This window comes from Acytostelium subglobosum, assembly GCF_000787575.1.
Source record: "Acytostelium subglobosum LB1 DNA, scaffold: scaffold9, whole genome shotgun sequence".
NCBI lineage: Eukaryota > Evosea > Eumycetozoa > Acytosteliales > Acytosteliaceae > Acytostelium > Acytostelium subglobosum.
The window spans coordinates 1,208,193-1,230,950 of NW_012236524.1; the positions used below are offsets into that span (position 1 = coordinate 1,208,193).

Genomic DNA, 22,758 nt, shown 5'->3' on the forward strand with positions numbered 1-22,758 from the left:
GATGATACTAGTACTGAATGATACGCAGTTGATTATGGTGGGTAGGTAGGTAGGTAGGTGAGCCTTCATGCTGCACAGTTGGTGTGATATGGGTCATTAGATTTGGTTCTGCCAACAGAGCCTTGGTCGCAACTGGCTCGTCTTGGAAATATTGGTGAGTTATTAGATGTTGAGGAAGTATTGTGACGCGGTGAATGAGATGATGTCAATGATATGACAATAGAGGAAGAAGAAGAGGAGGATGTCGAAGTTAAACGCTTTGAAGTCTGGTATCTCTCTCTACATTGTTCAATCTCTGATTGATACTCTTCAAAAACTGGATCAGGACAAACGGCACCAAAGTTCAACATCTTGAGAAAGTCGAGCTCCAGGTGATTCATTTCGCGCAATTGGATACCACCCACCTGGGAGTAGTACTCATTGTTGTAGAATATATCGTCGAGGTACTTGGTTGATATTACCAAAGTAGTGATTAGGATACGGTGAATGTTGAAAGAGTTTACAATGAGACCGCATTCGGATATAAGTCGATCAATGTAAACGAGTGCAGCAACAAAGCACTCCTTGGAGCATGGTGAGTATTTATACAGTCGGTGCAGATAGTCCCTAACAGTGATCGTTGGTAACTTCTTATTGGGTGGGTAGAATTGTTCATGTGATTGAGGATACTTGAATTAAATTGAAATGGTTAGGTGGAAGTGAATTTAAATTTAAAAACAAATAAAAGAAGTAATATTTACCTGGTCACCTAATGAGACTAGTTTGTTCATAGATTGAGTTATAATATCTAATATATATGTCTCCGCATCATCCTTGGTAGGTACAACACTCTTGAGAATTTCAAGTACTAACATATTATTGTTGTTTAAATGAAATAATATTATTATTATAGTTAGGAAGTTGGGTAATATCGGTGTTTATAATTATATAGTAGTAGTGGTACTGGTTGTAGAATTTGTAATGATAACAATTGTAATGGTGACAATAAAATAGCTTCCTATTTTTTCGATCCAAAGGATAAAAAGATATATATAAAGAGAGAAGGAGAGATAGAGAGATAGAGAGATATGGAGGGACTGGTTGTTAATAACTGGCACAAGAGACTGTTAATGTTGTGTGGAAGGAGGTGATGGAGGCCGTTGATCGAGTGGGTGAGGACCTTTCTTTGGTGCTGGTGCCATCACTTGAACTGACGATCATATGGGTGTTTAAAATATTTGATGACAGATATAGATCAACAAGGTTGTTGTGTTATGTATGTGTGTGTGTGTGTGTGTGTGGATAGAGTCTCTGCAGAGGCATAGGACCACATTGACTTGACAATCAAACAAACAAACACACACACATATATATTGTGTACACACACATACTCAAACAATCAAACACACACAAACACAAAACAAAGGTTAAATCTTACCTGCACACTTTGTGATCACTTGTTCACTATCACGTGCAATTGAGAATCCATCTCGAGAACCTTTTTTGGTAGAGTTGCAAAGATGGTTGGGTGTTGTCACTTTGATACACACTCTCAAAGGGCGATCAGGCGCGTCCATTCATTAAGTGATTGATGGTATTTATTCCTATCCGAACAGTGGCTCTCTCTCCTCTCCTATGACATTATCCAGGTCGACATGTTTAGTTGCCTGGAACAAGTTTCTGAACAGTACAACAAGTACTCCTGCCACAATCTACATATATATTAATAAATATAACTTGAAGTTAGAGTGTGTTCATTTCTATTAGTATCGATGGTTACTTACCAATAAGACAGCGTTCAAAGTATTGAGCAATACAGTGATAATTAGTGTATCATATGTACAATCGACATGAGGGCCATATAGTTTGGGTATGGTATTATTACACCATTTCCTTTTAGTAGATGAATGACGATGGACACGATTGTTAGTCATCTAATGATTTGGCGATACCATTGAGAATGTAGGTAGGACTGACTTACTTTGAGTCGTTGATTGAGATTGAATCGATTACAAATGAGAAGAATCCAAATCCACCAAGACAAATCATTACTAGTGCGCTCTGTACAAAGATTGATTATTAGAGTGATGTTGTTTGATTGTTCTGGCCTTTGCTGCTGTTGATCGACTACTTACAGTCATAAACATGAACTTGCTAGATTTGTATATCAGCACCAATGTAACGATGCCAAAGAGGAATGCACCCATGCCGATGCTTATTCTGATGGCAGCATTCTTTGTCTCCCACTTACAAAGGACATTGATGCGGTGACCATCTTTATCACTAGTAAAAGAGAACTTGGCAGGTAACTTAGTTGTTGATGCTTGGCAGATTCCATTACTGATAGGAGTTGATCCATCGAATCCTGACTCTTTAGTCTGTATTTGAGTGAATGAATAACCGACCAACACACCGCCTGCCAACTAGGTAATAGCGTACACCATGACTGTCAGTACCTAGCCAATTCGTGAATTTTATAAATAGAGCAGAGAGTACCTACGATTGCCAGTATCAAGGTGGTAATTACTATTGATTTACTAAAGAATGACATTCGTATTTGTTGTTAAAGCTACTACAACTAGAGAGAGACTCTATAATTATCCCAAACAAACAAGAGTGTTCAGCTCCGAGTGCATGTGACAGTGTTTTGATACCCCCCAACCACGTAACCCAAAAAACTATCTAATCTCTAAAAACAAATAATTATCTCCAGAGATAAACTTACGTATTAACAATACACACAACAACAACATGATACAATATTAATTCAAACATACACAAGGAAGGAATAAGATATGTGATATTAAATCAAACATACAACAACTAGTTATCCACAGTTCAAATATATTAATAATGTCTAACAACAACAAAACACTCTTGGTCGAAATAACCAAACAAACAGCAATTGCTGTTGAAGATGTCAGAGTGACACCATCCAATAAGTCACGATTCCAACCAACAATACAACATGTTGTCTCACCATCATCCAAATCAAACAATCAACATCCATTACATTTGGCAACACAATTCTATCACCAGTCAATGACCAAACAGATACATGTCGTTGTTAAAAACACACCCTTTGTCATTGGCATCCGATCGAATGACAGACAACGCATCAACCTTCAACACTATACAGTCAAGGCAAATCTACTCTATGACTGTGATCCACCAAAACAAGTAGACTTTATCCAGCAGGTACCTCTTCAGTACGTGTCCACTGTGAACGAGGATGGTAGTGAAGCCACTGTGGATATTAGGATGAATATACTTTCCAGTCAACATCAGGGATCACTTTTCATCGTGGTTCTACATGTGACCCATTCATCATACCCTACACCCTCCAACTCTGAATCATTGACAAACATTCAAACTTATATAAACAATAACTATTCCTCAGAAACAACACCAACAACATCAACATCAACAACAACATTATCTGGAGAAGATAACACCACAAAACATTACCAACTATGTCTTATCTCTCACCCAATACGAATCGTATCAAAGGTGGACCATGTCAAGAAGGAGGGAATACCAATTCTAAAGAAAAGGACATTCCATGAGGTGTTGACCGACAAGTTGAGAACTCTCCAACAATACCAGGATGGTCAGGCAGAGTGGATAAAGAGCCTGTATGGTCTTCATAGATTACAATGTGACTATCAACACTTTAGTTCCTCTTCTGTTCCATCTACTCCGCGCATGTGTTTGGAGGATGACAGTGGCGATGAGGCTGACGATCAGACGGATACACTTACCAACATAGAAAACTATGGTGGAGCTCAGAGATATCAACCTCACCATCATGCCAATAGTGAGGCCAGTTTCCAGAGTTGTTTCGACAAGGTGATCCAAGTTTACAAGAGAGTACCGAGTACATTCAAGAGGGAGACGATAAAGAAGACAGTTCAACATTTACAAAGTGAGGACATGGAGGAATTGGTCAGACTATTCATCAATGATTTACCAGATGAAGCATCATCACAACAATGTCTTTGTCCTAAATGTCCTTATAAATAATAATAATTTTTATTAATTTTAATAATAAGTTTGAACACCCAAACAAACAAAACGAACGACTCTTGTTCTCCCACTCTTTACTTTCAAACAGGTAACAATGAAGGTAAAGACACAGAAGAACTATAAAAAGACACTCAAGTTCTATCAGTTGAACTATGGATACACTGAACCATATAATGTATTATGTAGGTGCCCCTCTTTCACACATTAACATCTCACCAACTTGGTGCATGAGTTAGTTCGCTACTTGATCATTCACATTAACAATGAACTCTTGTTTTAGTGGACCCAGAGTTTATGTATAGAGCTGCTCAGTTCAACATCATGTTCAAGGATGCAATTCCAAAGCTGTTAGATGCTAGATGTACATTCTGTAAGTACTTCTACTGTTGAAATCTGTTAAAGCAGTTCAGGGTGACACTGTGTCCAATGGTTAACTGACACATGCACTATTTACAATAGATGTCACCAACTGTACAGTGGCAGAGTGCCAACGAAGAGGTGTCGATTATAAACAGGTGTATGCGATGGCAAAGAGAATATATTGTCACAAGTGTAAACACAAGTTTGAGGAGAACGAGGTGCACTTGACAAAGCACTGCTACATGGATCTTGCCAGTGAGTGTGATAGATAGGAACAGATGGATGTCTACAACTTGCTAACTATATAATCCATATTCTTCACAGAGAACAATCCAGGCCAATTCGTAATGGCCATTCAGGACAACGATAGTCGATTCGATATCAGACAGATGCCAGGTGTTCCATTGCTTTTCTTGTTGACCAACAAGATCATAATCGAGAAGCCATCGACAAGCTCCTATCGAAGGACCACAGAGGTATTGTTATTATTATTATTATTATTAATGTTAATGTTGTTAAGAATTATGAATATGATTGTTTAACTAACCTCTTTGCCCTACACCAACACCAAAAGACTCATAAGCTCCTAACAAAGATCGATGATAAGGAGAAGGAACTGTTGTTGAAGGCAAAGTTTGGCGAAGGATACGTTACCAAGAAGGAGAGAGAGCAACAAAGAGCAGAAAGATTACAACAGGAGATTCAAAAGAAAGAAGACATGATCCAGAGGAATATGGAGAAGAAAGAGCAACAACAACAGAGACAACAGCAGAAACAGAAGCTACAAAAGCAACAACAGAAACAGACGAAAGAGCAGGCACAAGACAAGGCCAGCAGTAGTAGCACGAGTGAAGACTCCAAGAAAAGGAAAAGAGTCGACATCGATGATGATGAGCAAGAAGAAGAACAAGAACACAAAGATAACACTCAAAAACAGGAATTGGTAATATCAACTGAGATAACCTCGATACCATCCAAGACCTCTGTTATCGGCAATAGTGTCGCAACAAGTCATATCAAACCTTTGACACATATCAAGAAAGCCACAACAACAACAACAACAACAACAACAACAACAACAACAACAGCAGCAGCATCATCAGCAGCAGCAGTAAACAACAACATAAATAGCAAGATAAAAGGAAAGAATCCATTGTCCTGCATCAAGAGAACGATTCAAGCACCACCTCAACAGAACAAAGAGAAGAAAAAGAATAGGAGGAAGAGGTCAAAGAGCTCTGCAACCAAGGTTGAATAAACCATCCAAAGACACACCAAGATCACTTTTTTTTTTTCATTAATGACTCATTGATCAACTTCACACAAACACATAATGAGAAGAGATAAATATCCTCAGGACAACGACGACGACGACGACGACGACAACAGAGGCAGCAGTGGCAGCAGTAGCAACAACGATGGAAAGCACAAATGCCTTAGAGTAGCCTTCCTTCACCCAGATCTGGGTATTGGTGGTGCAGAGAGACTGGTCGTTGATGCTGCTTTGGCACTCAAGGCCAAGGGCCACGACGTGACCATGTACACATCACGACACGATCCACGACGTTCATTTAAAGAGACTCACAACGGCGAACTCAAAGTGCAAGTGGCAGGCTCTTTCTTTCCCCGTTCTATATTTAATAGGTTGATGGTTGTCTGTGCCATCATACGTAATCTTCTCTGTGCCATGTCCATCGTCTTTGCCAGAGGATCGTATGATGTCATCGTAGTCGACCAGATTTCAGCTTCAATCCCATTGCTGCGTCTATTGACTCGCTCCAAGATTCTGTTCTATTGCCACTTCCCTGACAAGCTACTCACCACCAGAGAGTCTATTGTCAAGCGTCTGTACAGAGTGCCAGTGGATTGGTTGGAAGAGTACACAACGTCATGGGCACACCGCACCGTTGTCAACTCAAACTTCACAGCATCAATCTTCCGTGATTCATTCCCATCGATAAAGGTACCTCCCTCTGTTCTCTACCCCTGTTTGAACCTTCAGCAGTATGACAACACCAAGCCCTCCCGTGATGGACTTGATCTGCCCCGAGGTGAGAACCACACCATCATCCTATCGATCAATCGCTATGAGCGAAAGAAGAACCTTGGTTTGGCACTCGAGGCGTTCAGCCTGACTTTGAAGAAGCTTGGAGCAGATTCAACTACAGCGTCAGCAGCAGAGGACCTTCATCTGGTGTTTGCTGGTGGATACGATCCGGGTCTGCGAGAGAATGTTGAACATCTTCAGGAGCTCAAATCACGAGCCCAAACACTCGGACTGTTGAATCGTGTCAGCTTTGTCTGTTCATTCAATGAGGAGCAGCGATCATGGCTACTTAGAAACTCTGTTTGTCTGGCCTATACACCGTCCAACGAGCATTTTGGAATCACTCCCCTAGAGGGAATGTATATGCGTATGCCTGTGGTCGCCGTCAATAGTGGAGGTCCATTGGAGACAGTCAAACACGAGCAGACTGGATTCCTCTGTCAGCCAAACGCCAAGCAATTCAGTGAAGCATTTAACAAGATCATCACTAATTCTAAAGTATGTAACACAAGGTGTGATGATGATCCAGGATCATAATTACTAATCATCATTATTCAACTACAACCTGTCCACATGTTCAACATTCCAAGAACTCAAAGGCAATGGGCGATGCAGGAAGGAAGTGGGTAGAGAGTCAGTTCTCATTCACACATTTCTCTAACCAATTGGATCATATTGTGCAGACAATTGTGTTGTCATATTAGTCATTAAAGCTTGATCACAATGATTATTATTATTTTTTTTGAGAGAAAGAGAACCTTCCAAGTCAGATTCAGTTTCTCACAATGAGAATCAAAAGACGTCTTGTTCGCCAACCCCTCAATCTAACAAACAACAGGGGATCTGGATAGACAGACAATGATGTATTTATAACAAATGTCACAACAACAACAATTTATGCGTCAATATCATCAGCAAGAGCATCAGCAGATGCTGCATCAACAGCAGCATCAAAATCAACAACAACAACAACAACAATATCAATCACCATCACAACTACAACAACATCAACAACAAAACCAAAAGAAATCTATTGACTTAAAGATGTTAGCCAGTTGTACACTGGAGAATGATCAGTTGAAGAGACTCTCAAAGGATGACTTACGACAGATTGACTCCTCTTTGCTCGATAGAGAGATCAGAACTACTCTATTCCCTTTGTTCCATGCCGTTCTTAAGAATCCGCCAGAAACATTGACTTCACAATGGCCTCACTCTGTCGAAGGTCTGGCAGACCTCAAGCAACAAGGCAATGCCAAGGGATTTCTCTATCTCTTTGATCGCTCGGCAAAGGACTACTATGCTAATGATGGAATACGGTGGGCCAAGACAAAGACCAATGTAAGGATGATCATTTTCAACGAGGATCAGCAAGTCTACAAGCTCAAGACCCACAAGAAGGATGTAGGAGCTCATGTTATGCGTCGACAGACATTCGGTGGTGTCTGTGACAATGGAATCTTTTGGAAGAAGTTTGAGTACAAGCTCATCAAACGTGAATACCTACTCAAATTGGAAGATGACGGTTCGCCCGAGTGCGCTGAAGACAACGATAAATCAAAGTACAGCGAACGACTATGTGTTCAAGACTTTCCAATACTGGTACACTACCTCACACGACCGGCGGCCGAGTCTGTAACTATAGAGGACTCTGATGATCAACCAGTTATATCTTCAACATCAAAACGAACCTCTCTGTCATCTCAAAACAACAACAACCACAACAACAACAACAACAACAACAATAACAACATCATTTTTGGCAACAACAACAGCAACAATATCAGTAGTAATGAGACAAAGAAGAGGGAGTCACCTTTTAATCTATCATCAATATCATCATCAACGATACTCAACCTATTCAAGAAGAAAAAGATCGATACAACACCTTCACATCCCAAACAGCACAGTGTTCATGAACACTCCTCTACTTCGTCATCTCCCGAGTTTATAGCACCCAGTCTCCAACATCCAGTAGCTCAGGATGAGTCTGCCCTGAACTCTTTCTCATTCCTTGGCAGCAGCACTCTTGGAGCAACGTCATCAGCGACATCGACCACAGCAGCGTCCAACACCGACGACAACTACTTCCTCGATTTTGCAGATAGTGGATGGTCCAACTATGAGGGAAACAATGTGGGCACAGGAAGCTCTTCTGCCGTGTTCATATCCCACCTGCAACAATCATTTCCATATACTTATACTGGGAATGGAGTTTCATCTCCATTAACATTTGATAGTGACAATGCCAACTATGGAGTCAATATCCCTCCAATGACCTCTGTCACCACATCATCATCATCATCAACATCCATACCATCAACCACAACTACCACGACAACAACCAGTACAAACTCCAACACAACGGTACCACTGGATAGCTACAATGCGCATCAACAAACCAACCAAACATATTTGACGCCAGTTAGCGTCGATACACCAAGCACACCATCAACGCCAATCAACATATCACAGCCATCGGCACCAGCTTCAATCTCCTCATACAGTCCCGATACATCACCCTCACTGGAGCAGACCAAGATCATATGCCTCGTGAATGGATTCAATTGTTTTGCCAAGACATCCAAAGTGTCACCCATTTACTACTCATTCTGGGCAGTGTTTGAGGGAGGTATCGAGATACTGGCACTTCCAATATCACCAGAGGTACTAGAGTTCAACAGTCCAATATGGGGCGATGCCGCCATCACCCATTTCCACATTGTGTGCAAACAGAATGGCTCAAAGAACATCGTCCAACAGACCAGCTCCGTGCCCTTCTGCTTCACACCTTCTGATCATCGTGGGAAACTAAAGATTGCCTTTGATCGATGCAAGTCTATGCCACTTAGTATCATTCCAAAGTTTCGACACTCTGTCAAGCATTTGGATCTTTCAAACAATGCCCTAACGTATGTACAAAGAAGCTATATATATAGCGTACGAGTAACCAATTCACATACTAACTGATCGATGTTATATCAACTATAGGTCTGTCGACTTTCTGTCAGGATTCTATCGTCTGGAGTCGCTGACACTGAATAACAATCAATTGACAGAGCATACAGTTTTCCCTACACTTCCAGAACTACAACATCTCGATCTGTCTTCCAATCTAATCAATTGTCAAAAGGTGGCTCTGTTTACCGAGAGGTATGTACATATGTGGAACATGTGCCTTCATACATTATGCTTACTTTATCAAACAACAGATTGATTCACAGTGCTCCCTATTTGCAAAGCATCAACCTTGTCGATAATGAGGAGTATCCATGTCCGTTCAAAGTACCTCATCATCACTACAACTATAGAATCTATATCATCAGTAGATTCTCTCAATTGACCAAATTGGACTTGCAGGCAGTCTCTATTGAGGAACGGAAACATGCACATAATGTTGTTGAACAAGAGGAACAAGATCGATAGTATAGGAACAGAATACTCCCTCACTATCTGTATTTATATTAATTAAAACAATCACTTCATCTTGTACAGAACAATCATGATTGTCAGTTCCACCCAATCCTTGTTCTTTTTGTCGAATAAGGATTAGTTGTTGATTGTTGTGATGTGAGAACACTGAACTTGGCAAAAGTAATGAACGTTGTTCATTTGATTGAATAATATATATATATATATAAAAAGATAACAACGACAACATAGATATGAACAGACTACTTACAAGCTTTCAAACAATACTTCCAAGGTTAAACAAGCTGGGTAAACGATCATATGATGGTTATATCAATGCATTACATAATAGGCCTGTATTCACAAAGGTAGGTAAACAACAATTAAAAAACAGGCTTATTGTTAGCAGCAACAACGATTAGTGCCATTCATTGAGAGATGCAATCACCATCCATCATCTCAACTTCATAATCAGTATATATATGAAGGCTTTCATCTACTAACAAAAAGATGTTGTTTACATGTAGGCTGTAACGACAGGGACATTGTATTTCGTCTCTGATACAATGTCACAATATCTAGAGAACAGAACTAAAGAACAATGGCAGTTCAATTATCAGCGAGCTCTACGAATGAGCATATTTGGACTGGTAGCCACAGGACCCATCTTTCACTATTGGTATCATCTGCTAGATACAACGTTCCCAAAGAAAGTGATGACGCATGTCATCATCAAGTCAGGTCTCGACCAACTGGTATGCGCTCCTATATTTGATGCCTTCTTCTTTGTTGGCATGGGAGTGTTGGAGCGCAAGAGCTTCGCAGAGATCCAACAGAAACTCAAGGACGACTGGCTACATACCTACCTGGTCGACTGTGCCGTATGGCCACTGTGTAATATCATCTCATTCCGATACATATCGAACCGACAACGAGTATTGTTTATGAACATTATAAATCTGGGGTGGGCTGCCTTCCTGAGCTCGCAGGCCTCTCCTCACTAGTACACGTATCGATCAGTCATATCGTCATCTTTCGTCAATGGTATACGTTCATCATTAGATTGTTATTATTGGAGTCGTCAAGTTCGTACAAATTTGCAAATGGTATTAGTTAGCTGATTAGACTCTACTCGTCCAGTCCTTGTATAGTAGATTATCTCTCTGTATGAGTGAAAGTACATTAATGTACTTTGCGTTATTCACAAGCTGATGGTTGGGGCAACCACCATGCTATCCTGAATCTGTGTCAGGAATGACAACGAAAACGTCGATGGAGTTGCCCCACAAAGAAGTAGGGGGCCAAAGCTTTCATTAACCCCATTTATTAATAGTTTGGATTTTGGTGATCGCCTTCTTTATCGAGATCTGACTTACTCAACCGGTTTTTTGGAAAGATAAATAATCGCATAACTATTCACAGGTGATTCATTTCTTTTAGCTTACCAATATTTATATTTATAACAAATAATATAACAATGTTAAAGAATATTATTATTATTTTTTTTATTATCACTATTTCTATCTTTGTCAGTGCACAAGATGATGAGGTCAAGGTTACATCACTTACATTCGATCCACCTTCGCTCAGATTCATGTCGGCTGATATCCCAACCCTGACAGTGACCTTCACAATGGAGGGCAATGTTTCACGTGTAGATTGGATTACTATGATAAAATCCTTCCCAATGACTGATCTGAACGTGATCACTAGGAACGGCAATGTCACCATCTTCCAAGTGTGCGGACCCATTATCTTGTTGGATGACACATCCAAGTGCGGAGCCGAGACAGGTGGACCAAATCCTGCCGTTTGTCCTCTTACTATCGGTTACGTACATGGCAATGGAACATCTATGATCATTCAGCCAACATTTACCAACATGACCGTTTTATGTAAGTTTAACTATCGAACCAATGATCCTTTATTCTCACAGGTCACTAACACATTCTGCCTGCCAAACATTAGTTGATATCACACCTCCATCACTTACCAACATCACGTTGGCAAACACAGACAACATGCTTTACCTCAAGTTGGGTGCCAATGATACAGAATCCGGTATTGGTTCAGCATTGGTCCAGGTGTCACCAGTCGGTGGCGGAAGAATCGTCTCTATCAATTTCCCATCTTCCAGTCTGGCTGCAGACGGTTACTATTATGCCACATTCAGCCCAGGTGAGAACTTGGTCGTTGGTGTCAATTGGAGGGTGGCTCGAGTCTTCTTGTTTGACAATGCTGCAAACAAATGGTATACCGACAACCAGACCTTCATCACTTCAGAGTTGGGATTGCAGCCCTTCCAATTTAACAATGGCGTGAAATGTAAGTAAGGGTATCTTTTATAATAGATAGAGCCAATAATGTCTAATCAATACTTTTACTCTTTTTCAGTCAACTATAATATTGGATCGGTTGACTCTGCCAATGTTTCAACAGATTTGTTTGAGGACTGCACCGTTGTTCAGCCCTTGACTTTCAATCTCACCCTTAAGGACTTTGGACAAGACAGCATGATCAAGACTTTGACCGCCTCCTTCTCCGAAGGGTTCACAGCCAACTGCCAGTACTACTTGTGGTCGTGGACCTTTGCCACTATCTATTGTTCCATCCCACCCTTCAATGTAAATGGAACTCATTCAATCAACATCCAATACTCCAACTTCAAAGGCAACTCTGGTTCTCAGACACTGACACAGACAATCACTTATATAAGTATGTATTGATCTTTTGATGACAGTTAGTAGTACATTCCTCCCTAACCTATTATTCTTTTTCTGTTATCTAAGATAACAACTTTGATCCCATCTCTAACTTGACACATTCGTTCAATGTTGAGAAGATCGACAACTCGGAAGACTTTTACTTGACCTGGAACATTACATTCTCCCAGACCAACTCCTACTTTAGGGTGCTTACAATCAATGGATTGTACGACCCAGGAGTGTTCTCCCAGAATCACCTGGTCGACGGTGGTTTGCATCAGGGCACATTGTCCAAACGCATCTTCATCCTTGCAAACAAGTACAACTTGACCGAGTTTTCTGGCACAGTGGAGACCACAAATGGCATTTCATCAACATTCACTGGCAACGGCCCAATGACCACCTTAAGACCAAACGCGGCCAACAATTTAATCATTCCTTCCAAGGTTACTCTTTCCAACTACAATGTCAACTTGTCTTCAACGGCCAACACTGTCGCCATGGATGTAACCCTCAACACGGTGCGTCCCTTGGCCAACTTCAACCTGGAGTCCAGAGGAGCAGCTCGCTTTAACATGCTCTCCTATCAGTACTATCCTGGAAAGAGAGGATTCGTCGATGGAACTCAAAACGTAGGCCACTACTTCTCAGTCCTCAAGAACGGTGGTTATTCAGGCATCAAGAATGGCGGTTCATATTTCTCAACCTATGGCAGCATGTACTCAGAGTCATACACCTACAAGGATATCTACCTAACCAAGTGCCTCACTTTCACCGGGTACCCTAGCGAGTACAAGCCCATTATCACTGCGCTAACTGTGTCACCATCCAATGCCATCGATGTCACTGCCTCAAGCCAACTTGTAAAGCTCATGATCACCGTTGCCAATCCTACAGTACCTGCCAATAGTTTCTCGGTCAGTTTGAATGGTGGTCCCCAAGGTACTCCTGTCTTCAACTGCATCAACATCTCTACGATTGTCACCTCCACATCCTACGAATGTTCAGTTACGTTCCCCAAGCAGTTCATCTCAACCAGTTTAGACTTTGGTCTGAACTTTGCCACCAGCCTTTATACCTCTTCAGTCACAGCTGCTCAACTTTATACAATGGGTTTACCATCACATCTCACTATTGTCGGCAAACCAACAACTACCATTTCACAACCTACCATATCAAATCTCGACGTACAGATGGCTCAGGACAAGCTCTCTTTCAACTTCGTTGCGGCAGATGCCCCAATCTACAAGGTTGAGGTCTATATCTTTGACACATTCATTGGAAAGGGTCACCTAATTGGATCGACCAGCTACAGCACCCCAATTGACTCTGCCCAGGTGTCCATAAGTCTGAGGTCCATCTGCAATCAGTTCTCAGTCGAGCTTGCTCCACTGGGAGTCTCTTTGGTGATAACTGACAGTAACAGGGCAACCTACACTTATCCTTGGTTGCAGCTGCAATCGATGTTCCCAACCTTTACTTGGCCAGCATATGGATGCGACACTTCTCCACCCATTCTCCAGAGTATCGAGAAGTCTAGCCCGATTTTCAACACCACCGACGCCGGTGCTACGGCTACAGTCAAGATACATGTGACCGACCAATCTGGCATTGCATTCTTCAAGGTCAGCATCACCCCCTTCACCGACTCTACCAACTACACCTATACCATGGATGCCACCACGCTTGTTGAGGGTAACTCAAGGGATGGTGTTTATCAGTTGACCTTCAACATCCCTAGATACACGTCGAAATCCTTTTACTTGTCAATTCCAATAATGATCGACGTGAAGGGCAACTACATCACCTACACAGCAGCCGACATCATCACTGGAGTCAACAAAGATGCCTACATCTATGCTCAATCGTCAATGCCACCCCCTACCTCGCCATCACTCACATCGCAGAGCGCAAACTACAATGTGTATTTGGGACAGACTTTCAACTTGTCTATGGTGGTAAGCAACGACGTTACCACTGCCATTATGGATGTCTTTGACGTTGGCTTAGGGGCATACGTCCGTGTTCAACAGGATGTCTCCATCCCAGGCAATGTACTTATCCGCTATACACCGACCACTGCTGGAGAGCACTACTACGTGATCACCTTGGTTGGAAGTGGGCTCCAGGTCAAGACCTACAACTTCAACAATGGAATGTCACCATTTTACTTTATCCAATCCCAGGCACCAGTTCCACAAACTACAACAACAACATCTACATCAACTTCCTCCGCAACCTCAACCACCATCACAACAACTACATCTACATCAACTTCAACCTCTTCCTCCGCAACCTCAACCACCATCACAACAACAACATCCGGCGAAACTCCAAGTGCCTCATCACATCTTTCTCCAGTGTCGATTGCTCTTATTCTATTCATTTCTGCAATTTCAGTTCTCTAGGACATATAATTATGTTCCTGGGCTCCAATTGGCAACCGACACTGGCTCGATCACCTTACTCCGTCTGGTCAATTGTGGCTCTCTATTTTTATCACTTGCCTACAATAAACAGGTCAATATTGTCGACTGGAAAGAAGGGCCCCTCGATCTCAAACAGTCAGACTACACCACTGAGGAGCTGAGTTTCCACAAACTCCAGGAGGTTGTGGAGTATTTTGAGCACATGTCGCAAATGATGCGCTTCCACATCGAGCAGCATCGCATTGGACTGATACGGCTTGACACATACCTCCAGATGCTCCAGAGGGATGAGCTTACTCCCTACATCATCAGAAAAGACGCCAGTGATACATCCAAATCGGACGAATAAACAATGACCAAGTGTATTTGCCATTCTCTGCTGCTACCCTTCGTCCCTACAATGAACTTCCAAATTAATTAATTATGAAAAATTCCAAATAATCGAAGGACAATAACTCCATTAAATACAAATATTTCTTCAACTCACATTAACAAGGATGAGATCACCACTCATTTGTGCAAATAACTAATCCCACTCAAGAATCAATGTCAGAATCTAAAGCTATTTATCCTTGCAGCCGACATAACTGGAATTTTGAAGAAGATCACCCCTTTCGCTCTGATCTATCAGGTTTAGATACATTCAATGGAAACCCATATGGGGTCCTCCTTCAAGACGGTGAATGTACAGAAGCCTGTAAGGAGAACATCTACGAATACTGTAATCAAACGAAGATGTACATGGACATGATAATCGCCATCACCGAGAATGAACGAATCGGTATCCAAGATGTATACCCCACTATGGGTTGTTTCAAATATTATTACAGGGGTGCACTGTCTCCAATTGGCATAGAAGAACTTCAACGCTTCATGTCCAAACCGTGGCCAAGATTCAACTTCAACAACGAACCAATATGGGACGAGGTCAACCAAGAAGGAAAGGTCATCAAACCCATCATCCCAGGATACGACGACGAGGACTATGCACAACAAAGTATCCCTGATATATAATAAACGCTACACCAACGGATGGCTCTTATATATAAGACAGGTCTATTGTTATTTATCTTTTATCATCTATCCTCACAGTACTCGGCCAATGATTTCCTCTCAATGTTATCCTCTGGCATGTCTATAACCTCGGTGAAGTATACACTCCACCCTCTGTATTTAATGTATCGCTCTATTCTAATGACAGCAGATCTCTTCAAGGACACTTTAGAGGTTATGTCCTTAATCACATATAATATATTAGTGATAAGTCGTTATGGATAGTTGCAACAAGTGACAGCTTACACTATTATTACCACTGAATCGCTTGACAATCTGTTGGTGAATCATCTTTAGATTTTTGTACGATATGTTAAAGAGGTACTTACGAATGTTGGTATCATCCCAGCTCTGACTGGGGGTGTCGTCTTGGTATTAGTTGCTAATGCAACTCGGGTGTTCTTTTTTTGTTGGCCTCTCATTACACCCCCAAACATTAAATGTTGTGACAACAATATAATAATATTGTTGTATACGAATATATTATTTAATTGATTGAATGATGAGTATATATGAATGATTAACGGTCAATCAATCAATCAATTACATTTTATCAATCATGTTTGGTTCCAGTGTGGAATTTATTGATTTCCATATTTGTTATCGACCTTAAAGACGCCAAAAAGTGGTAGTTGCAATCGTCAGGACATGGTCGTTGTCATGGTCATGGTCATGGTCAAGGTCATGGTCATGGTCATGGTTATGGTCAGGTCGTGATCGTCGTGTTCATGGTCGTGTTCATGATGGTCGCTACCGTATACAATCGCCAAGGTCTCCTTTGTCATGATGGCCACGACTGCCACTACTGCCACGACTGCCACGACTGCCACGACTGCCACGACTGCCACGACTGACACCACTGCCACGACTGCCACGACTGACACCACTGCCACAACTGCTACGTCACGACCATGTACAGCGTGTTATCAATCGCCACAACAGTCTGATGGTATTTGTGGGTGTTGTTACTGTTGCTACAATCCAGTATTTCAAGGAAACTATGTCACTGTTGATGATGGAGTGATTGATGTTGGCCCATTGTCTGCTGTAGTGTTGCGACGGTCGTCAACGCACTCATTGATGTTGGCCTTTGTCGACACAACAGTTGATTTAGTGGACTATGACTCATACCCGTCGTGGGTCGTCACCATCATGCACGTTCAGCGACGTCTGTAGTCGCATGGAGGGTTGCGATGTCGTCGTACTTGTTGGTTGCCACCACCGACTATTGTTGCTGTTGTCTGTCGCTGCCAGGCCTGCACCGTTACCACGTTACAATGACGATTGAACTGTGTTTGTTGTAGTATGATTGTTAGATGATACAGGTACTGTGAAAGTCGACTGTCAGTATTGTGACGATCTTCGTCGACTAGTTGTGTTGATTGAGTGGATGCTGGTGTCGTCTGTCTCACCGCTTTCAGCACTTCATCCATATGCAGGTCACTGCCGTGATTGATGTCAGACCAGAGGCTGACGAAGGATTGCACCTGATTAATGAATTGAACTTATTGAAGAGGTTGTCGTCTGGATGTGGTCGTCATGGACGAGGTGATCGTGGTCATCGTGTTTGCTGCTATGCTGGTCGCCAGTGTCTCCTAAGTCTTGTGCTTTGGAAGATCTGGTTCGTCGTAAACAAACATGAACAACACAACAATGTTGTGCGAGAGGTGTTGAGAAGTGTGAGTGTGGAGGGGTTAACTCAAAATGTTTGATTACCCACCAGGGGTAACTTGAATTAATTTAATAAAAAACATATGGCATCTCCCACACAATCATCATCAAATGGTAACTGGGATATCCTGATGTGACATTGGTGCCGACGAGTTGGCATACTGGAAAGAGAATGATCAATTGCGAATTGAAGGTGTTAAAATCACCGAACCCTTTGTCCGTATGGACCATTCGGAGCTATAATTCGTAGACCTGACTAATCAGATTGGATAAATATGTTAAATAAAGAGTTGTTAAAATTAAGAACATGTTTATTTCAATCTTACGAGAACAGATTACACTCGGTTCTCCAGGTTCTGATCAATTGTTACACATGGAATGGCAATACTTCCAAATGGTTTGGTTCCATGACTAGCAAAGTTATCAATACTGAACAGGCGGAATCCAGAGAATGTAACTCTGAGCATCTGTCCCTCTGTAGTATCAGTTGGTGCCACAGGCACAAAGTAGTTTCTGAAGAACCATCTTGGATTGGAAGGCTTTGGAAGGAACTTTGGTGGGATCGTTGAGGGTGTCTTTATATGACCAAACACAGTTGAATTAGTACCAGGAGGAATGTCAAATATATCAAAGTCCCAGTAGACCATCGATCCGATTCTCGTTGCTTGACCACTCACTTCGGCGATGGTTTGACTTTCACCTGTTGCCGTTGTGTTAATCGTCCATGTGACTGAGATGGATGTGGGTGAGCCGTCGGGACTTCCAAACAGAGTCTCCCCAGTCTCTGTCTTGATGGTTGAGCCGTTTCTTAGAATGATATCCGAGTATTGTGATGACATGATTGTTATTATCTATATGTTGTTGTTTTGCTGATCGCTGATCTGATCCAGACTATGAAAGGAAAGTGGATGTTGTTGGCAATTCTAGAAATAGTCATTTATTCACTGAATGATCTCGTCTGTTCCATTACGTTTAATAGTTGCCAATGCATCAGAGTATGGACGGAACAGTTCCTTGAGTTGATTGATTACACTGTCGGGTTGGAATGATTGATCAAACTGATTGACGGCATCGACAAGTGTCTGTTTCTCTTGTTGCATCTTATCAAACTTGATCACAACATTGTTGATATCAATACTCTTGAGATTTGCTTTAGATGTTATCCTGTTGAACTGTTTGGATAGGTTGTCCACTTTGTTAATCTCTCGTTGATTCTCTCCCAATGTCTCTTTGATGATTCTATCTCTGTCGCTTGTTATCTTCTCCCAGTAGGCAACCAAAGATTTGCTTACCTCCTTGTCATGAACTCTTAGCTTGGTTGGATCATCATCTTCTGCAACACCACCATCACCACCACCGATGATGGGGAGTTTACCAAGATCTCCACCAGACAGGATATGCTCCAATTGCTTGTCGACTCGACCAACGTCTTTGTCAAGCTTGGCGATAGAGTTGACCACCACTGCACGGTTAAGATGATCATCGTCGTCAATATCATGGACAAGTCGATGGTTCAGTTGTTCGACTCGTTGCTCATTCGCATGTTTCTCGACAACTCTTGCCAGTGTTGACTTGGTGCGTTCGTCTGGTTCAGTATCCCCACGTGCGCTGTCTGGTTGCATATTGAGTTGTGTGAAGTAGAGTTCCAACCGACGTCGGTCTTCAACTGGTATAACATTGCGTTTGTTTGTATCCAACAGGTCTCTTCCCCATCGCTGCAGTGTGTTGAGTATTGTCGCCGACCTCGTTGCATGCATCTGTTTAATATCATCGTCTGTCACAGTCATACCTAAGGCCATTGTATCGCGCTCCTTGTAATCTCGTGTTGTCCTGTTCAACTACTCCACCCTGTCTTGATTGTTGGAGAATAAATGTCGATCAATTAGTGCGCGCACATCATCAGGTGGGTGGTACTGGCGGATGATGTGATTGAATGGATCAATCCCAGTCTTCTCATGTAAAGATATATTTAAATATAAAGATAAAATAGTTCCTGAAAATGTCACAAAACATAGGATAGCATTGGCAATGCTGCATTGCATTAAAGATGTCATCTCCAGCACACACGAGCAAAGTAATGATCGCAGCACTGGATCATCGATTGTTGACCGACGTCGACAGACAAGGTAGCTTGATGGCGGTTGCTCGCAAAGGTCCTGAGAGTGGTCGTTGGTGAGCTGCTCATACTTCCACCAGCTCGCTGCCGATTCTTGAATGGTCGATCTTCAACTTCTCAAGGTCTTGACGCATCTGTTCGAAGTCCTGGTCGTCACCACCTTCGCTCATGATACTCTCAGAGTCCTTGTCTTGACCGAGGCATCATTTGTGTTAGTGAGGTCATCGTCCATGTCGTCGTCCTGTTCTTTGGCTGAGTGTCTTGAACACAAGGATCAGAGAGTTGACTGTGTGTTTTCTAAATATCTCTGATCGTACAAGTCGAATTATCCTCCTTTGTTTGGCTGGCCTGCGTGGCATCATTGTTGATAACATGATCATTCGCTACAGATGAAGTGGAAGGTCAAGTTAGTATGAGTAATTGAGTGCAAGAGTGGTATGATTCCTTACCCAAGCTACTCGATACTCACGTTGGTGCTAAGACTATAGATGTTTGGTGTCAGCCAAATGGGTTGGCTGGAATGCTGAAGATGCCATAGAGGTCCTTGTCGGTCTTGGTTGCGCTCGCCAATCTGAATGGTCAAGATGTTGTGTATTGGCACTTCTCCTCCCGTCCGTGGAATGGAGAGAGTATCGCAGATGTTGAGAGCAGGAAATGTGTGGCAACACTAATAATGTCGCCCAACAAGTTGACCGATGTCGTGCTAGGTTGGTACCTGTATACCAATTTGTCGCTCCAGATCACTAGATCGTGATACTATAGGTGTGACAGGTGTGCTTTGCTGCCATGTCCACACTGGCTGACTGTAATCTCTTGGGCAGCATGTGCTGGTCCAAGATCGATCGAGGTGACCAGTAGTTTGTTCCCTTTTTGGTATATCCACTATCTATATATAGAGTTGAAAACTTGGATGTCCTCCTTATTGATAATCCAGCACGTCCAAGTGACTACATATATGATGTGATTGTTTGATTAACGTGCGTGTTGTGATAGGCGCCGGGTCTCCACTGTTGGCCTTTGATCCAAGGATTATTAGTTTGGTAATTAAAGGCGTTGAATGTTCATGCATCGCTTCATCTTGGTGAGATGATTACGTTGGTGTATAATAGTTGAATGTTGGACGATGTTGGTCAACAGTAGGTGTTAGACAATCGATCAAGATGTTGCACTATAGCTGTTGATGTTGGTGATCCGAGTTGATATAGATTACGATGAACAGCAAAGAATGTGGTATATCGCTTCATCTTGATGAGAAGAGTCTGTTGGAGTTCATAAGAGTTGTTGGATGATGTTTGTCCTTGGTTGGTGTGCGACGATCCAAGTGAGCTGTAATTGGTCGTTGTTTCATTGCTGTCCAATGACTGTAATTCCTATGAATCACTTCAAGAGTGATGTATAATATATTGATCGCTTCATCTTGATATGTTGAGTATTTCTATACTATAATCTTGATTGGTATTAGTTATTGTTAGAAGAAGAAGTGCGACGATCGGTCCAAGGTTTTGGTTGTTACCTGTGAAGTTGAATGTTGATGACCAAAGTTGATGAAGATTACTCCAACGACAATGAATATAGTATGTATCGCTTCTTCTTGATGGGTCGAGTCTGATCATGTGTCATAGGTGTTTGTTGGACGATGTTGGTGATCAGTGGAGTGCGACGATCGTAGTTGAAGCCACAATGTGAGTGCATCCTGGCTGTTGTTGAATGTTTTGCTAAAGAATAGCTTCAGCAGTGATGTACAATATATCTATCGATTCACCTTGATGTGTTGAGTCTGTTGGTATGTCAATTGTAGGTGTTATCGAGATGTTGGTGGCAGTTGGAGTGCGACTCTTGGCGTGTAATGCGATAAAGATGTCTCTGCAAGCTGTACTTTGTAAGAATAGGTTCAACAGTCACATATTATATATGGATCGATTCCTGTAGATGTACTGAATCTGTTGGTGTATCAAACGTATGTGTTGAACATTGTTGGTGCGTCATCGCATCGAAAGGCATTCATGATATCAGGTGTGATGTTGTTCAATGATGATGATTGCTATCTTGATCGATTCGCATTGATAAGAGGAGTAACAAGATGTATTATGTTGAGGTGTTGAGTGACGTTGTTAGGAGTTAATAGATCGACCTTCATCTGTTGTTGTTGTTSTAAATCTGGATGTCATGAAGTGGATGATGTTGGTGTATAAGCTTCAATGTTATTGTTTAATCAAATGATTCACTGTCTGTATGTATTTGTACTAATGTTATATGTATCATAGTTGTTAATGACTTGGCTATTGGGGCATTGTCAAAGTGATTCAAACAACTGTGAAATTTTGATTAAAATTAATTATTGTTTATTAATATTTATTTGTTTTTCCAATATGATGTTTGGACAAGTGTAAAGTATGATAATAATGTTAAATGATTATGGTAGGTATATCTGATGGTCGTATTGTTGGAGGGATCTATGTATCTATGAGTTTTAACTGTTTGAAAAAGTATATGTGTTCGAACTTCCATCCCATACAAACTTTCTCTTGAAGAAAAATAACTTTATAAAATTGAAAATATTATTTTTAAATATTAGATTTGAGGTTTAGACTATTCTATTCAATATGAGAGCCCTTATTGGATATTTGTTAATKGACTCSCATCAAACTTGTTAGTCTTAATTGGATAAATCTATAATCAAACTAAAACCGATTAAATTTGGAAAATTATTTTAACTTACAACATGGTGTACCTAGCGTRCGCCAATTGATCGCATAGTCCCATAGTTTAATATGTGTTGTGATTCAATTTGGCAATTGTTTTTAAAATTTGTCYAGAATTAACAAGAAAACTTGTATAACATTCAAAATAATACTGTGATAAGTTATTTCATGTACCTTGAGTACGCTATTGAAGGGAATAATCCCAGAATACAATTTCATCACTTTCAAATCTTCGTAAAATCTCCATGAATTGGCATTT

General features: G+C 41.4%; 9 protein-coding genes across 9 annotated transcripts; 5 read left to right on the forward strand and 4 right to left on the reverse strand.

Moving 5' to 3' along the window:
* Nucleotides 1-71: 71 nt before the first annotated feature.
* Nucleotides 72-674, reverse strand: SAMD00019534_053980 (hypothetical protein; the record flags this gene model as incomplete). The annotated part of the gene is made up of 1 exon (XM_012899869.1): nt 72-674. A coding segment is annotated over one exon (603 nt), but the record flags the coding sequence as incomplete, so codon positions are not given.
* Nucleotides 675-1,583: 909 nt separating this feature from the next.
* Nucleotides 1,584-2,186, reverse strand: SAMD00019534_053990 (hypothetical protein; the record flags this gene model as incomplete). The annotated part of the gene is made up of 4 exons (XM_012899870.1): nt 1,584-1,691; nt 1,764-1,872; nt 1,961-2,040; nt 2,115-2,186. The coding sequence occupies 4 exons, from the start codon at nt 2,184-2,186 to the stop codon at nt 1,584-1,586; spliced, it is 369 nt and encodes a 122-aa protein (XP_012755324.1).
* Nucleotides 2,187-5,698: 3,512 nt separating this feature from the next.
* Nucleotides 5,699-7,116, forward strand: SAMD00019534_054000 (hypothetical protein; the record flags this gene model as incomplete). Its single annotated transcript, XM_012899871.1, has 2 exons — nt 5,699-6,910; nt 7,003-7,116. The coding sequence occupies 2 exons, from the start codon at nt 5,699-5,701 to the stop codon at nt 7,114-7,116; spliced, it is 1,326 nt and encodes a 441-aa protein (XP_012755325.1).
* A 172-nt stretch (nt 7,117-7,288) lies between these two features.
* On the forward strand, nt 7,289-9,838 carry SAMD00019534_054010 (hypothetical protein; the record flags this gene model as incomplete). Its single annotated transcript, XM_012899872.1, has 3 exons — nt 7,289-9,324; nt 9,404-9,565; nt 9,625-9,838. The coding sequence occupies 3 exons, from the start codon at nt 7,289-7,291 to the stop codon at nt 9,836-9,838; spliced, it is 2,412 nt and encodes an 803-aa protein (XP_012755326.1).
* Nucleotides 9,839-10,350: 512 nt separating this feature from the next.
* Nucleotides 10,351-10,827, forward strand: SAMD00019534_054020 (hypothetical protein; the record flags this gene model as incomplete). Its single annotated transcript, XM_012899873.1, has 1 exon — nt 10,351-10,827. A coding segment is annotated over one exon (477 nt), but the record flags the coding sequence as incomplete, so codon positions are not given.
* A 590-nt stretch (nt 10,828-11,417) lies between these two features.
* Nucleotides 11,418-14,936, forward strand: SAMD00019534_054030 (hypothetical protein; the record flags this gene model as incomplete). Its single annotated transcript, XM_012899874.1, has 4 exons — nt 11,418-11,718; nt 11,792-12,148; nt 12,218-12,538; nt 12,613-14,936. The coding sequence occupies 4 exons, from the start codon at nt 11,418-11,420 to the stop codon at nt 14,934-14,936; spliced, it is 3,303 nt and encodes a 1,100-aa protein (XP_012755328.1).
* A 1,857-nt stretch (nt 14,937-16,793) lies between these two features.
* On the forward strand, nt 16,794-17,186 carry SAMD00019534_054040 (hypothetical protein; the record flags this gene model as incomplete). The annotated part of the gene is made up of 1 exon (XM_012899875.1): nt 16,794-17,186. The coding sequence occupies one exon, from the start codon at nt 16,794-16,796 to the stop codon at nt 17,184-17,186; it is 393 nt and encodes a 130-aa protein (XP_012755329.1).
* Nucleotides 17,187-18,016: 830 nt separating this feature from the next.
* On the reverse strand, nt 18,017-18,520 carry SAMD00019534_054050 (hypothetical protein; the record flags this gene model as incomplete). The annotated part of the gene is made up of 1 exon (XM_012899876.1): nt 18,017-18,520. The coding sequence occupies one exon, from the start codon at nt 18,518-18,520 to the stop codon at nt 18,017-18,019; it is 504 nt and encodes a 167-aa protein (XP_012755330.1).
* A 102-nt stretch (nt 18,521-18,622) lies between these two features.
* SAMD00019534_054060 (hypothetical protein) lies at nt 18,623-19,303 on the reverse strand (the record flags this gene model as incomplete). The annotated part of the gene is made up of 1 exon (XM_012899877.1): nt 18,623-19,303. The coding sequence occupies one exon, from the start codon at nt 19,301-19,303 to the stop codon at nt 18,623-18,625; it is 681 nt and encodes a 226-aa protein (XP_012755331.1).
* Between the last annotated feature and the right edge of the window lie 3,455 nt (nt 19,304-22,758).